The sequence below is a fragment of the Protopterus annectens genome, chromosome 11.part0, assembly GCF_019279795.1.
Source record: "Protopterus annectens isolate FY-2018-M chromosome 11.part0, PAN1.0, whole genome shotgun sequence".
Taxonomy (NCBI): Eukaryota; Metazoa; Chordata; order Ceratodontiformes; family Protopteridae; genus Protopterus; species Protopterus annectens.
The window spans coordinates 439,368,357-439,385,738 of NC_056745.1; the positions used below are offsets into that span (position 1 = coordinate 439,368,357).

Below are 17,382 nucleotides of genomic sequence, written 5' to 3' on the forward strand. Positions count from 1 at the left end.
CTGCATTCTTTGGACATACACAGGCAGTCACGCTTCTACTTGGACAGAACAAAAGCTTTCAGAAAGGCTGAGCAACTTTTAGTGTCATATGCTGCAGGATCACAAGGAAAGGCTATCTCAAAACAGACTATTTCAAAATGGATAGGTCATTGCATCCGTTTCTGCTGTTTTCAGCATGGCAAATCAGTGCCTAAGGGTATTAGGCTTCATTCCACCAGAGAAGCAGCCACTTCAGCAGCCTTTCTGAGAGGAGTACCAACCAAAGATATCTTAGAGGCTGCAACTTGGAGTTCAGTGCACACTTTCACAAAGCACTACCACTTAACCTCTTTACTCTAACTCCAGAGCAGGCTTTGCCACTGCAGTACTGCAGGGCCTCATAGCCTCTCCTAATCCTATTAAGCCCAGCCACCCATCCTCGGTTGAATCAACCCAAGAGTAATGACTGCAACAGTGAAACACGATGAACATAGCACAGTTGTGTGCCTACCATAAATGTAGATGTTCGAGTGTATTCACTGTTGCAGTCCAGGTTACCCACCCACCATCCCCCTTTTCTTTGCTGGGACTTATCTGCACTTCTCTGTCCTATACAACCTATGTGGTGTATTTCTTGTAAATGAAGGAAATGTTATCTTTGTGCATGCATATTTATTGGCATATTTTTTCAGCCTACCAATTTGGGGGCACCTGACATCTGGGGCAAGAAAAACTGAAGAAAATGGCTTCGGCTGCATCTTTTATATACCCCTGGTGCACTGACGTCAGGAAAGAGGCGACAACAACAGACGTCGGACCTAGACTTTGGAATTCTTGCCGACTGAGGGTAGCCTACCAGCAGGATAACCCAAGAGTAATGAATGCAACAGTGAATACATTCGAACATCTACATTTATGGTAGGTACACAATTGTACTTTCTGACTCGCAGGCCTCTACTGAGACCCATTCGGAGTCTGGTATGCCACAAGATGCTTCAACTGTGGAACCTGTGGATGTCTCTATCTTGGATGGGTCCGAAGCCGCTGTGTAGGTACCGGCTTCTGAGGGTGTATTCAGGCCTACGGACTTGCATGTTAAACTGACGCCGCCTTCTTCTTTAAGGCCTAAACCTCGAACCTTGCCTAGAAAACAGACTCCCAGGCCGTATGCTCAGGCCTCTATGCCTAAAAAACAAATGATAAGAATGGTTGAAGACCTAATAACTTTAATCAGGGGAAGCCAACCTTCCTCTTCTAAGAGGCCTAGGACTGAATTTGTTTGTGAATCTTCTGACCAGGATTCTGAGTTTTGTGATTCTTCTGATAATCTGGATTTACCCTTATCTACTTAATGAGGATTCTGATGCAGAGGACTCTATTCCTTCTGCTTCTCCTCCAGAGGATTTTTCTTTTGGTGAAACCTTGCACACTCTAAGGGAGCTTTTCCACTGGGAAAGCCAGGATTTCTCTGATTCAAAAAAGAGGCTTAGGGACTTCTTACTCCTGCTTCAACATAGGCCTTTAGCTATACCTCCTGTACTAGACATTGTTGATGATGCCTTTTCGGAATCTAATTTGGCCCCTGATTCTTTGCCTCCTGCTCCCAGAAAACCTGACAGATATTACAGGGTCCCTGATACTCGCAAGTTCCTTTTAAAAAATCCTATTGCGGATCCAGAGACTATTTCACAGGGACCCAAGGGCATTAAGGCTTCTACTGCCAAAAATCCTACCCCTTCTGATAGAGAATCCAGGGCGCTGGATAGATGGGTTAAGAAGGCTTACACTTCTGCAACTTTGGCCATTAGAGCCTTAAACTGTCAGTTTCATATTTTAAAATACCAACAACATATTATTGGATTGCTTAAACAGAAAATGATGATGATTCCTGACTGCTGAAAGTAAGGTTTTACAGGATTTGATGCATTCTGCTGAACAGGTTGGAAAAAATACTTTGCAATGTGGGTTTGATTCTTTAGAGGCCTCATGCAGGGCTGCTGTCACTGGGTCTGTACTCAGAAGGCATGCTTGGCTTAAGGAGCAATCATTGCCTGATCATGTTAAAGCTAAACTGTTGGATGCTCCCTTAAATCAGGACTGCCTGTTTGGCAATAAAGCTGAGGAAGTTCTTAAAAAGATGGAATATAAAGCTAAATCTGTACAAACTGTTAAATATTTCTTACATGTTCAGCCTCCAAGATTTAGTAGGCATTGGGCCCTCTAAGAATTGGTCCTTTCCTGCCCCTTCCAGGCCTTCTCAATCCAAACCCAGAACCAGCAGAAACCCCAGGTTTCAGTCCCAGGGTACGCACAAAACTAAGCAGTGGGGGCTTCTGCTACCAAATCTGGGAGTAGTAGGACTCCCCGCTATGGAAAACTGTCTCAATTACTTGACTTTAAAACTTCCAAGCACTTCTCAACTGACTGCTTCTTTAGGGGGAAAAATTGGTCTGCAGGCCAAAAACTGGGAACTCATTACCCAGGACAAATGGGTTTTAAATATTGTGTCCCAAGGATACGGATTTCATTTTCACACATTGCCAATGCCCAACGGTTGGCCAGATATACCCCCAAATCAGTGGGCAGAGGCTCAAAAGCAAATACTCTCTCTTTTAAACATAAAGGCTATTCAGACTGTACCAGAAGAGGAAAAAGGACAAGGTTTCTACTCGAGCCTTTTCCTGGTACCCAGAAAGGACAATTCATGGTGTCCAATCCTGGACCTGTCTACTCTGAACACCTTTTTGATGATTCCAAAATTCAAGATGCTGACTGTTCACCAGTTGCTTCCCATGCTAGGAAAAGATGCTTGGATGGCAACACTCAATTTAAAGGAAGCATACCTGCACATCCCAATCAGGGAATCTTGCAGAAGATACCTACTCTTCAAAGCAGGCTACAATCGCTACCAGTTCTCTGCACTGTCCTTTGGTTTATGTACTGCACCCAGGGTATTCACAAAGTGCCTAGCCCCAGTCATTGCCTTTTGCAGGCAAATATTCAAATATACCCATACCTGGACGATTGTTTAATTCAGGCAGAAAGCCAGGACATACTTTTGAATCGTCTGTCCTTCGTTCAAAGGGTACTGACTTGTCTGGGGTACACCATAAATGTAAGGAAATCACATTTGGCACCCGGCCATCAAATTGTATTCCTTGGAGCAAGCTTGAATACAACTTCCCAGATGGCTTACTTCACACCAGAGAAACAAATTTGACAGCCTACTTCAAACAAGTGGCCACAAAATCCCTACGATCTGCAAGGCAAATACTACAAGCCTTGGGGTTCATGGCCTCCTGCATTCTTCTAATTCCATATGCAAGACTGCATGTGAGGAAACTACAATGGTGTCTGAAAAGCCTATGGTGCCAACATTCTCAGAATCTAGAAACAATGATTCCTGTCATACCTTGTCTATGCCTAGAGTTTCTGTGGTGGGCAGAGGCCTGCCACCGAAACAAGGGACTTACATTCACAACACCCACTGCTGCCCAAACCCTAACGACAGACTCATCAGATTATGCATGGGGGGGGCTCATTTGGCAGGGGGGGCTCATTTGGCAGGGAAGTGCATTCAGGGCAAATGGAACCAAAGTCAAATGCACCTACATATCAATCATAAAGAAATGCTAGCTGTACCAAATGCATTGACAGCCTTCAAGGACCACATTCTTCCAGGACAGTTAATGATAACGACGGACAACACCACTGTTATGTGGTACATAAACAAGCAGGGGGGGTACACATTCTTACCCCCTCTGCAGACTAGCTATGGCATTGTGGAACACAGCCCTGAACTATCAAGTGCCTCTACAAGCTCAATTTCTGCCAGGAAAACTAAATACACTGGCAGACGAACTAAGCAGAAACCTCATGGAGCCACACGAGTGGAAACTGGAACCAAGGATTTTCAACATGTTGACTAGCAAATGTGGGAGCCCATATATAGACCTGTTTACCTCCCCCCAGAACTATCAGTTGGACAAATTTTGCACAAGGACTCCCCACAAATAAGCTTGGAAAGTGGATGCTCTGTCCTTCAGCTGGAAAAACGTATCAGTTTATGCCTTTCCTCCTCTGCTTCTGCTCTCCAAAGTACTACTAAAGATCAAACAAGACAAACCAAGGACAATTTTGATTGCACCAGACTGGCCACGCCAACACTGGTACCCCCTCTTGTGCAGTGTGTCACTGCTGGCCCCATGGCACCTGCCTCAGACTCCTACTCTATTGTCTCAGCAGGAGAACCAAATCCTGCATCCTCAGCTTCAAACACTGAATCTAGCAGCCTGGCTAATTACATAATTTCTCCTTTACTATCCCTCAGTAAACCAGTGATGGATATCATTTTAGAGGCAAGGTGGCCTAGTACTCGAAAGTCTTGCACTGAAAAATGAAAAAGATTCTGTGCCTGGAACCAATCTCAAGGGGTGAGCACAACAGTGCCCAATTTACCTCAGATTTTACAATACTTAACTGAGATGCTTCTTAAGGGCCTGTCTTTCTTCTCCATAAAAATTCATGCCTCAGCCATCTCAGCTCATTATAACACAGGACCACCCCTCTTCTCTCATCCACTGCTTAAGCAGTCCCTCAGAGGGGCCAAAAATCTACAACCACCCATGAGCGCTCCAACTCCAGCCTGGGACCTCAACTTTGTATTGGAAAAACTCACACTTCCTCCTTTTGAGCCAGCTGCCACTGCTGGCTTAAAATTTCTTTCTTGGAAAACAGCTTGCAGTGGAGCCTTTCCTCATCTTTCATGCGGACAGGGTGTCCCTCAGGACCAATTCCTCCTTCATGCCCAAGGTGGTATCCAGTGTGGCCCTCAATCAGTCCATACATTTGCCAACCTTCTTTCCTAATCCACAGAACAAAGGGCAATGGATTCTGCACTCCTAAGACGTGCACAGACAACTTAGATTCTACTTGGACAGAACTAAACCTCAAAGGAAAACTGATCAACTGCTGGTGGCTTTTGCTGCAGGGACAGAGGGGAAGGCTATTTCAAAGCAAACTATTTCCAAATGGATAGGCCATTGCATTCATTTCTGCTACAAACACTGTGGAAAACCTATCCCACAGGGGATCATACCCCACTCTACCTGGGCTGCATCTACCTCTACAGCCTTTCTTAGAGGCGTCCCTACCAGGGACATCCTAGAAGCTGCTACCTGGAGTTCTGTACATACTTTAACCAAGCATTACCATCTGCCAATTTTCTCTAAATCCAGAGCTGGCTTTGCCACTGCAGTCTTGCAGGGCTTTTTAGCCGGTCCTAATACTATCTAAATTCCTCCTCCCATCCTTAGCTTTGGGAATCTACCTAAAAGTGATGACTGCAGCAGTGAAACATGAAGAACATAGTACAGTTGTGTACACTTAACATAAATGTAGATGTTGGAGTGTATTCACTGTTGCAGTCCTAGTTACCCTCCCTCCAGCTCCCTTTCTTCTTTTGGATATACCTCTGCTTTCCTTTTCTGTGTTCAAAAGCTTTTTGGTGTATTTGCTTTTTTTGTTGGTGGTATAATCTTGTTTATTTATAGATTTTATTTTATGGCTTCCCATTAAGGGGGCACCTGACATCTGGGGCAAGAAAAACTTATGTAATGGCGTTGGCTGCATGTTTTATACCCCTGACGTCATGGAAGAAGGGACAGCAACAGACACAGGACCCAAGACTTTGTTAATCAGGCCGACTGAGGGCTACTGCAAGCAGATAACCCAAAAGTGATGACTGCAACAGTGAATACACTCTAACATCTACATTTATGGTAAGTGTACACAACTGTACTTCACCTTGTGCTGTGGGAGGAAAGCCTTTATCAGGTTTGTCCGTATCCTGCATCCCAGAAAGGTTTTGTCCTGGGCTGGGGAGAGGGATGATTTTGTGAGGGCGAGTGTGAATCCAACCCCTGAAGCAGAGACATGTAGAACAACATGATTTTTGAGTGCATCTTCCCCTTCTGCAAGGATGAGAATGTAATCCAGGTAGGGGTAGATGTGAATGCCCTTGGTCATGCAGTATGCTATGGCTGGAGTTAGGCACTTGGTGAAGATCCTTAGTGCAGTGGCTAAACCAAAGGGCAAGGCAGTAAATTGAAAGTGCAAACAGGGTCCAGCAAAACTTAGGTACTTCCTGTGGTTTTAATGTATGGGAATGTGGGGTTAAGCCTCCTTCAAGTCCAAAGTGGCCATGAAAGCCTTTGGTGGCAGTAGTGGAAGCAGGTTTTGAAGGGATAGCATTCTGAAGGAAGGACTTTCAGAAAGAGGTTTATGGAGGATAAATCCAGGATTGGCCTCCAAGGGCCATCCTTTTTTAGTACCAGGAATAACCTGGAGTAGAAACATTTTCCTTCTTGGCCTGGTGGAACAGGTTCTGTGGTTCCCTGAGCAAGAAGGTCCTGGATAATTTGAGGGATTAGGTGAAGTTAGTTCTTGGGTAGAAAGGGAATGCCCTGTGGAGTGGGTTTTTCCTGCCAAGACAAGAAATATCCTTTTTCCACTGTTGCCAGGACCCAGTGGTCTGAGGTGACTTCTTTCCAGAGGGACAGACAGTGAAAGAAGCAGGATGAGAGGGGAAGGTGGTTGAGGCAGTTGCGCATTATTGTTTTTATTTCTGTCCTGAAAGGGTTGCCTGTTGGTGGGCTGAGAACGTGATGTCCTAGAGGAGGATTGTCTCCTGGTTCCATTCCTATGTCTGGAAGATGAAGAGGTGGCTGGGGCAGGGGATCTTCTGGCGAAGGAGGTCTTTGCAAGATAATTTCTGTAAAATATTGGTACTGGGGAGACCAGTAAGTGTTTTATATTTTGAAGTTCTTTACTCTTCTCCTTTAGGTTCTTAAACAGGTCTGCAGACTGTTTCCCAAACAGGAGGTTATTATCCAGGGTGCATCCAAAATTTTAGATTTAAAGTTTTCAGGCATTGGCTGGAGCCTAAGCCATGAGTATCTGCGTAGCACGGATGCAGAATCCAGCAGATATAGCGGAGGCCTGTGCTGCATCATAACTGCATTTTATAGATTGCCTGGCAACCTGAGATGCCAGGGATAGTTTAGATGCATTTCTGTCTTGTTAGGGGAGTCAGGCAAGGAGCACAGTAGGGATGAAGCCTGTGATACCAAGTCTAGGGTATATTTCATCAGATAGGTCTGGTAGTTAATTGCCCTAAATGCTAGAGTGGAAGAGGTATACATCTTTTTGCCCAGCCTGTCCATAACCTTGCTATCCTTGTCTGAAGGCAGGAGTGATGAGGATGGAATAAGTCATGACTTTGTCTGTGCCACTTATATCACAGCAGGGTCCACCCAAGGGGTCTTTACTAGAAATTTGTGGTCGTCCGGGACATGATAGAAATGATCAGGTCTCTTGGGAGCAGGTGGTTGAGACTCAGGGTTTTTTGAGACTGATGCAAATGCATCTAGGTATGCTGGAATCACAGGAGGGATGGCTGATACAACCTGGAGCAGCTCAAAATACCTTTTTTAAATTTCTGCCATCTGGGTTGTATCCCATTAAAAATACTCCCTCCTTTTTGTGATAGTCTCTCCAAATGTAATGTCCTCAGTAGGGGAGTCTCCCTCAATGGAATCCTCATATGGGGAGTAGTGTTCCATGGGGGAAGCTATTTGAGTTGAGTATGTAACTGACTCATCTGAGGAGGAGGCTTCTTCCTCCTGTGAGAGGGAAGGAAGGCTAAACGTAGCTGAGGCAGGTCTAGGGCTTAGTATAGGCAAGGTGGGTGCTGAGGCGGCTGAAGGCCTAAGGGCCATGAAGGCCTGCAGCAAAGACTTTGAAAAGGACGGCCAGTCTGGTTGTTCCTCTGAAGGAGCAGACAGTTGCTTGGTCTTTTGTCTCCTTTTTAAAGGAGTTGATTTTGTAGAAGCTGTGGGCCTAGTTTCAGGGAACTGGCCTAATGAGGAGGAGTCTGAATCCTGGATCATCGCAGGTAGTCTGGTGGAGCCTGGTTCCCCCACGACTGCGTCAATAGCCAATATTGGGATAGCCTCCGTGGACGTGCCTACCAGTACTTCGGAAGCGGCTTCCTCAAGGGTAGTAGTCTGTTCAAGTGGGGGTCCCTCAACCCTTATATCGGCGGTTGGCGGAGTGTCCGGTGGGGCAGAAATGCTAGGCCTTGAAACTTTGACCTGCTTTCTTGGCGGTTCCACCTGGGTGACTGACTCAGGATCCATTCTTAACACTAACTTCTTTAGCCTCTGGTTCTCAAGATGTAAGTTGAGGGCAGACAGATGGCTCCTGAGAGTTTTGGGAACAAACAGCTGGCAGATGGTATAGGAGGTATGATCGTGTTCCTGGCCTAAACAGAACAAGTAAAGATCATGGGAGTCTGTATGTGGAATTTGATGCCCGCATCTACATTTCCCCTTCCTAGTGGGCATCGGCTAAGAACAGGCAACAACCTAAGCTCAAGTGAAAATAATAAGAGTTTCCCAACTGGGTACTTAACTTTAGACATCTTGAAAAAGAGGAGCGAAGCAATCGATCTGACTTTTGACTGCGGGCAAAAAAGGTCTGAGGTCTCTGCGTGCAGACGTCACATTTAAGGCCCCTGGTTTATGGCCCTGCATGTGACGTCCCATGCACTAGCAGCAACCAGGCTTAAGCTTTTTTTATAGGAGCCAACGTTTGGGTCGTCTAAGGGGAAGGATCCCACAGTAAGAGTGCTGCAACATGAGAATAGAAGGACATCCTTTCTTCTGATGTACATTTTAAAAAAAATTAATAACTGCTTAGTGTGGGATGCAGATCCCACATAAAGATTTTCACTCCTTTTCTCTGTTTTGTCTGGGGCCTCGGCACAACATTTCCAATTGCCAGGATTGTGCTAAATTTAGAGCACAAGTGTAGGGCCGAAGTTGACGAAGCCCACATGAAGTCTCCTCTCTGTCTTCAGTCACTGTCTTATACCAAAAAAGTGCAAGGACAAAAACATAAGGAAAAGGGCTAGGTGGGTGCAGCTGACTCTTTGGCACCTTTGTTAGTTATCTGGCGACCCAGATAAGGTGCTTTTGCAATCCCCTGACCCAGTGCCTACTAGGCCAAAGCCATCTGGCTTGACACGTCAGGAGGCCAGCATGGCAGCAGGCATTTTGGATTTGACCGATACAACACCATCGTCTGAAGCCGCTTCTCAGACTTCAGCTTCCAGCACTTGAGTGTTAGTTACTGAAGGGGATGGCTCTTGCCCTTCAGCTGTCAGATGCTTTCAACTTTCCAGAGCCTGGATTGCTGTTGCTGTCAGCAGACTGTGTTCGGAGGCATTTTCCCCTAAATGGATGCCTGTCTAAGAGGTCAGTCAGCATACTTCCCCAAACTTCCCAGTCTTCTACATCTACAGCCCAGATGGAAGCTCAGGACCTTCTAAAGCTAGCTCAGGAATTCATGGCAGTTATGAGAAACCACACATGCATGGTTAGCCAACACCTGACGCTTCTTCTAGCAAAAGAGGAAGGAAGTCTCCTTCCCAGAAGCTTCTGAATCCTCACAGTCTGAGGAAGAGTTGTTCTATTTTGAGCATCTTCCTCCTCAAACCTGTCCTGATTCAGATGATACTCTCTTCTGCTTTCTTCCCTTGAAAATGTATCCTTTGTGGATACTTCGCATGAGATGAAGTACAAGCAAACACAGGAGGGTTATGGCTGACAAAGTTTGCAGATGACTGCAAACTGGGCGCCATAGTAGAAAACACATCTGACACAGATATCCTTCAGAAGGGTCTCACAGAAACGGATAACTGGTGCCAGAGCCACGGCCTAAAGTTAAATGCCAAAAAATGCATAGTCATACCCTTCGGGAAAAACAAGGTTACCCCTAGCTACCAAATAGGTGGCAATCCACTGAGCACAGAAGAAGTTATCAGGGACCTGGGGACCCAGGTTGATAGTAGTCTGTCATTCGACACCCATGTAGCTAAAGTAGTTAGGAAGTCCTTCTACATTGCCCACCTTATCATGAAGGGATTCTCATCTAGATCAAGGGAGGTCATAGTCTCCCTTTACTCATCACTCATCAGACCAATGATTGAGTACAATGCCCCATTCGGAATGTATCTGACCCGACACTTGCAGCAGCTGGAGAGGCCACAAAAGTTCCTCACCAAAAGGATAAAGGGTCTCAAAAATCTGTCCTATGCTGCCCGACTGAAAGAACTCCAGCTCTATTCAGTCGCTTCCCACTTGCTCAGAGGTGACCTTTGCCTAACATACAAGGCCATGTCAAACCCAGATTTGATGAATATGCTTCACCTCAAAAAATCTAGATCCATCAGAGCCACAAGGGCGGCAGACTTAAACCTCGACACGGCTATTAATAGGACGTGCTGGAGGGATAGATTCATCACCCAAAGACTCCCTATGCTGTGGAACAAAATCCCGGTACATGTGAGGCAGAGCACCTCGCTGGCCTTGTTCAAGAGAAATCTTGACCAATGGATGGGAGATCGCAGATATACCCCAGGAATTACCTCAGTGTCACTGCTCGACAGAGGCACAGCAAAATAATGGGTATAGTTCCCCATACAAAAGGGGTGGCGTAAGCCACAAAACAATGGGCTAGGCTTATAAATGCCCTCGGGCAGATAGCCTAGTATGAACCTATGAACCTATGAAAGAGGCCTTTAATTGTGGGAGCAAGGAGTTCTCTTAAGCCCAGACACACTACAGACAGCTCCTTAGTCTTCTGTCTCCCAGACAACTAGTTGTTCCTCCAATGCATGTAGTAATTGAGTATGTCTTTGAGGGCATTTCTCTGCATCTGTCTGCCCCTAGAAGTCCAGACTGCTTCTGTAGAGTGAAGCACCACACTGTAGAACAAACCAAACCTCACACCACAAGTTCTAGGCCAGATTAATTCACTCAGTTTAGTACACAGACTGATTTATTAAAATAAAAGAAATAACTTCTGCAGTAAAAGCTAACAGCAAAACTTCAAACTTTCAGAAAAGCCTTTTCAGAGTACATCTTTCTGCTGGTAAACATACACTGAAATACATGCATTTGATCAATTAAATAATCAGTTAAGAAGCAAGTAACACTTCTTTGGCGCCTCTGCTTTCAGAAAAGCCTTTTCAGAGTACATCTTTCTGCTGGTAAACATACACTGAAATACATGTATTAGATCAATTAAATAATCAGTTAAGAATTCACTAAAAAAGCCAACTAAAAAGGTTAACTTTAATATTCTTTTTAACCTTCTTACATTAAATGCTTCCAAGAGAATTCCCTATTCAAACCTCTTGGAAACATTGTATCATATTTTAAAATAAATATTGCTTCCTTCCTTCTTAAATGTTCCTTAACTTTTTCATCAGTACTAAACCTAGTATTTACTTCCAAAACAGTTGCATGTAACCCCTGTGGGTCTCCATTATGGTGTTCCTTAAAGTGCATAGCTACAGGACTCTGAAATCTTTGCTTCTAGATGTCCCTTATGTGCTCTTTTAGTCTTGCAGCAAAACTTCTCTTGCTCTCCCCAATATAAAATAATCCACAAGGACATTTTAAACTGTATATAATCTTTTCACCATTGCAAGTGAAGCTGCCTCTTCTATCAACATTTTTTCCATTAATACTTTCAAAACTATCAACTATGTGTTTGCATACTGTGGGAATTGTCACATGGAAAAGTTGCTACATTATTTTCTATGTTTTTTGGTCTCTCAAATTTTCCATGTACTAACCTGTCCTTTGAGACTCCTGCCTCTTTTATATATATATATATATATATATATATATATATATATATATATATATATATATATATAAAAAACAAAATTTAACATTTTTAGGCAACATTTTTCTTTCTGTATATATGACTAGTAATACCCAACTATTTTCTCTAAAATGTTAGAAAAATGAGTATACTTAAGACACAAAATATAACTCACTTTCTTTTTCCTCTACATTCTTTTTCTGCATTATTACGTTCTGTGCTTTATTCACTACTTTATTATACTCCAACCATACTACTACTGGCTCATAGCCCCTTTCTGTAAACATGTTAGCTGCATTTTGAACTTCCTTCCTGTCACTGCACAAAAGTTTAACCCTGAACATTTCCCCATAAGGAAAGGAAGAAATTGTGTGTGTGTGTGTGTGTGTGTGTGTGTGTGTGTGTGTGTGTGTGTGTGTGTGTGTGTGTGTGTGTGTGTGTGGTGACAACTAGTTCCATGCAACATAAAGCTTGGTTGTCCTATTTTTCTAAATATTTTAGTTTTAAGTTTACCATCTACTTCCCTTCTATTGTAATACCCAGATAGTTTACAAGGGGGGGGGGTTTGGAGAGGTGGAAAAGGTTTTTCAAAAACTGCAAGTGAACAGGTTTGAGATCAAATTTGATGGGTTGATGAGGCAGCCACATGGTCCTCTGTTCACACCTTTTGCAGACACTACAACCTTGCTGCCACATCTAGGGCCAGGACAGGGTTTGCTTCAGTAATTCTGCATGGGCTAATCTCCCCTGCCCTTTCATCTGACCAGCCATGTATGTCAGTGTAGCTCTGGGAATCTTCTTAAAGAATGATCACTGCAACAGTGAAGTTTGATTAACATAGTACAGTTTTGTTAGCTACTTACTATAAATGTAGATGTTTGAGTGTTTTCACTATTCCAGTGCCTATTCCGTCCCACCTGACCCCATCTTTTCTTTTGGTAACCTTTCAGGATTGGGGGTGGTGAGTACCTACGTTTTCCTACTTTTAGGATCCTTCTTCCTCCCTCAACAAGGTCTCCTTTCCTTATGGTTTCTAGGCCTGGGGACAGTGCTGGGTAGGCTGCACTCTTATACCCTGGAGACCGTGGTACTCTAGTGAGGGAGCAAGAAAGACTTGAGGAAATGGTACTGGCTAACGGCCCTTTGTATGCTGATGCGACGTCTTTACATCAAGAGTGAGAGCATGTACCAGACCTGGGAGAAGGGAACAAGTCTGTGGTATTTAGGCTGGCCATGGGCTTCTAAAGGCAGGAAATCCCAAGAGGAATCGCTGCAACAGTGAAGACGCTGGGACATTTACATTTATGGTAAGTAGCTTCACAACTGTACTTTGCTTAATTTCTCCCCCCACCTCTCATGGAGCAGCCGTGCTTTCATAGTTATGTACATGAGACTTCACATTTGATTATTAAACTTGCCCGTGCCTGCCAAATGGATGCATTTAATTTTTGTCAGACATTCATCTTCATTGTTTATACCTTTTTTATTACCTTGTTTTATAAATTAAAAATAAAATAGGTACTGAATAGAGAATTTTACACACTGTGATATTTTGCAGTTTGTGGTAAGGCATCGTAAAGTTGATTGTTTGGCTGTGTTGCTTAGGTGACTGGTTGATGGCGTTATGCCCAGAAGACCACAGAAAATGAAAAGTGACATCTGTGGTAGAAGATGGGAGGGGGTAGCTGTTACCAGAGAATATGTAGCATCTGATGTGTTGTGCTTTGGTATAAAAATACTTCAAATTTGTCATATTAATTCATGAAGTAGGGAAGGATTATAACTGTAGGGTGGTGGGGTTCCAAATGTTTGTTGGGGGGTGGGGTCTTCTGAAGTGAATGTGAATGTTTGAACAGTATTTAATTATTTGATTTCAGAGTCTTGCGAAAGACCGACGAGCAAAGCTTCTCCAGCAGCAGCAGGAAGTAGGAAGTCTTGCAAAACAGGTTGAACATGTCATGAACTTTGCTGACTGGGCCATTGCAAGTGGCAGCAGCACTGCACTACTGTACAGCAAACGACTAGTAAGATTTTTGGATGTGATGATAAACTTTATATTTGTTCATCATCTTATTAATGTGATTTTTTTATTGCTGTAGAGGAAAGGTTTAACCTTAGCCTGGTGACGGTTAGAATTTCATGTTCTTCCTTCTGTGTTCCTTCTGTGTTTAAACGTTGTTGCTCATGTTTTGTCTCCTGTGTCAAGAAAACAGATGTTCTTCGTGTTTCACTGTTGCAGTCATTACATTTGAGTTATCCTGCTGGCAAGTTACCCTCAGTCGGCCTGAATTCCAAAGTCTTGGGTCCTGCGTCGGTTGCTGTCGCTTCTTCCCTGACGTCAGGTCGTCAGGGGTATAAAAGATGCAGCCGACGCCATTTTATTTAGTCTTTCTTGCCGCACGGTGCCCGAAACAGAAGGAGTTCGCAAGTGCCGGTCGTCCGACTCCTGAGATTTTCGTGTTCGAGTTTCAGATCCGAAGTCTTCATTAAAAGCTAAGTACCCCGTTGGGGAAACTTTTTTCTTCCTGCAGACCGATGTCAGAAAAAGTTAATTGTATTTCTTGTGAGAAGCAAATACTTCATAAGGACTTTCATTCTTATTGTATTCCTTGCCTAGGCCCTAACCACGATGTTGGTAGTTGTCGGTTTTATGCTAGATTTAACCAACGCACTATTAAGTGTCGGTACGATTTTGCATTAAGCTATTTTGGGTGAAGATTTAATTATACAATGTCATTGGATAGCCATCCGACTACCGGAGTTCACAAAAAACAGAAAGAAAAAGACAGGCAACCGAGGCTCAAAACCAACGCCGAAGTTTCTCATAAGCAAATCGCCAGTTCGCCGGTCCTCAGTGAGGCGCTTTCGCAGCCCCTGACGCCCACTAGTTTAGAGTCGCAGGCCGCTACTGACTCCCACGTGGAGTCGGCCAGGCCGCTGGAAACTTAAGGTATTGGAGCCTCGGAGATAACGCACTCAGATGGGTCATGAGCTGCTGAACAGGCATCGGCTTCTGAGGGTGTATTCAGACCAAAACAATTATATATTAAACCGATTTCAAAGACAAAGGCTAAAACACCTTTAAAGGCAAAGAAACAAGTTCACCAGCCACAGGGACAGGCCTCCATGCCCAAAAAACAGATGCTCAAAATGGCCGAAGACTTAATTACCTTGATCAGTGGTTCCCATCCCCCCCCTGATAAGAGGCCTAAGCAAGAGACAGACTATGAATCTTCAGATCAGGTTTCCATTTCTTCTGATTCCTCTTCTGATCAGGAATGTCCTCTTTCCCCCATGAGGATTCTGATGCTGAAGAATCAATTCCATCAACTTCTCCTCCTGAGGACTGCTCTTTTGGGAAAACCTTACATACCATGAAGGAACATTTCCACTGGGAGAGCCAAGATTTTTCAGAATCTAAGAAAAGGCTCAGAGACTTCCTATTACTACCTCAACACAGGCCTCTAGCTATTGACCTGTGTTGGACATTGTAGATGATGTGTTCTCGGAGTCTAGTCTGACCCCTGACTCTTTACCTCCAGCTCCTGTTAAGCCAGACAGATACTTACAGGGTCCCTGACTCATAAATTCCTTTTCAAAAACCCTTCTGCAGACCCAGAAACTATTTCACAGGGTCTGGAAGGGGTCAAGGCTTCTACTGTGAAAAACCCTACCCCCTCTGACAGGGATTCTGGGGCACTAGATAGATGGGGAAAAAAGATTTACACATCTGCTACTTTGGCTATAAGGGCTTTAAATTGTCAGTTTCATATGCTCAAATATCAGCAATATATCATGACACTGCTTAAACAGAAAATGATGGCAAATTCTGAATGTGCAGAAAACAAAGAAATGCAGGATTTATTGCATGCAGCTGAACAAGTTGGAAAGCATACTTTGCAATGTGGGTTCAATTCTCTGGAGGTCTCCTGCAGGGCCGCTGTTACGGGTTCTGTCATTAGGAGGCATGCTTGGTTAAAGGAACAAAATCTGCCTGACCATGTTAAAGCAAAATTATTAGATGCTCCTTTACAACATGATACCTTATTTGGTGTTAAGGCAGAAGAGGTGTTAAAGAAAATTGAGGACAAAGCTAAATCTATGCAAACTGTCAAAGATTTCTTACAGGTACAGCCACCTAGATTTAGCAGACACTAGCCTACAAAGAATTGGTCCTTTCCAGTCTCAGACAGACCTCAAAGGGGCAGATCCAGACGCCCTAGAGGCAGATCACAGCCGCAAGGTTCCTACAGATCTAAGCAGTGGAGTGCCTCTATCTCCAAAGGTGGAGAAGACAAATCACAACTATACAGGAAACAGTCCCAGTGACTTCCCCCTGCCTGTACCAAGCACTTATCTTCTGGCAGCACCCTTATGGGGAAAACTAGCACTTTTTTCTCAAAATTGGCACATTATAACCCAGGAGAAATGGGTTCTAGACATAGTGTCACAAGGCTACAAGTTTCATTTCCGTACCCTGCCAAGAGCAAACGGTTGGCCAGACCTGCCAAAAATTCAATGGGCAGAGGCTCAAAAACAAGTTGCAGCTGTCATGGACATGAGGGCAATTCAACAAGTGCCACAGCAAGAGCAGGGACAAGGATTTTACTCAGGACTGTTCTTGGTACCCAGAAAGGACAAAGCATGGAGACCAATACCGGACCTATCTATTCTGAACACTTTCCTGGATATACCAAAATTCAAGATGTTGACCTTACAGCAGCTTCTGCCCATGCTGTGCAGCAAAGCTTGGCTCGTGACTTTAGACCTAAAAGAGGCATACCTGCATGTCCCAATCAGACAATCATGCAGAAGATACCTCAGATTCAAGGCTGGCTCAAAGCATTACCAAGTCTGTGCACTGCCCTTTGGCTTATCTACTGCGTCCAGGGTCTTCACAAAGTGCCTGGCACCAGTAATTGCCTACTGCAGACAGAGGAATACAAATATATCTTTACTTGGACGACTGCCTCATACAAGCAGTGAACAAGGATATTCTACTACAGCATCTGACTTTTGTGATAAGACTTTTAACATGCCTAGGGTACACAGTCAACAAAAGGAATTCAAAACTAGTACCCTCTCAAGAGATAATATTCCTGGGTGCAAGCTTGAATACAACTGCCCAGATGGCTTATCTCACTCCAGACAAACAAAGGCAACTGACTACCTATTTCAAGGAAATGGCAACAAAAGCCCAGTTATCTGCTAGAAAAATTCTGCAGGCTTTGGGCTTCATGGCATCCTGCATCTTACTAATTCCATATGCAAGACTGCATATGAGGAAAATTCAATGGTACCTAAAAAGTGTCTGGACACAGCATTGCCACAGTCTGGAAACAAAGATTATTCTAATACCCTGCCTGCAACAGGAATTTCGATGGTGTGCAAAGGCTTGTCACCAGAACAAGGGACAGCCATTTTCACTACCGCCAGGCAGAGCCGAATGACGGATGCATCGGATTATGCCTGGGGGGCACACGTGGCAGGAAGAGGCATTCAGGGCACCTGGTCCACAGGCCAAAAGCATCTGCATATCAATCAAAAAGAGATGCTAGCTGTTCAAAATGCCCTGACAGCCTTCAAGGACCTACTTCATCCAGGACAACTACTGATAAAGACAGACAACACCACAGTCATGTGGTACATAAACAAGCAGGGGGGAAC

The 17,382-nt window shown here is 44.2% G+C and overlaps 1 protein-coding gene across 3 annotated transcripts in view; it reads left to right on the forward strand.

The window, feature by feature from the left end:
• Nucleotides 1-17,382, forward strand: part of TRIM24 (tripartite motif containing 24) — a 1,966,170-nt gene that overhangs the window by 809,960 nt on the left and 1,138,828 nt on the right. For all 3 annotated transcript variants that reach the window (XM_044087935.1, XM_044087936.1, XM_044087937.1), the window contains exon 7: nt 13,593-13,739. In XM_044087935.1, the coding sequence (XP_043943870.1) occupies nt 13,593-13,739 (147 nt within the window). The remainder of the gene's footprint in view (nt 1-13,592; nt 13,740-17,382) is intronic.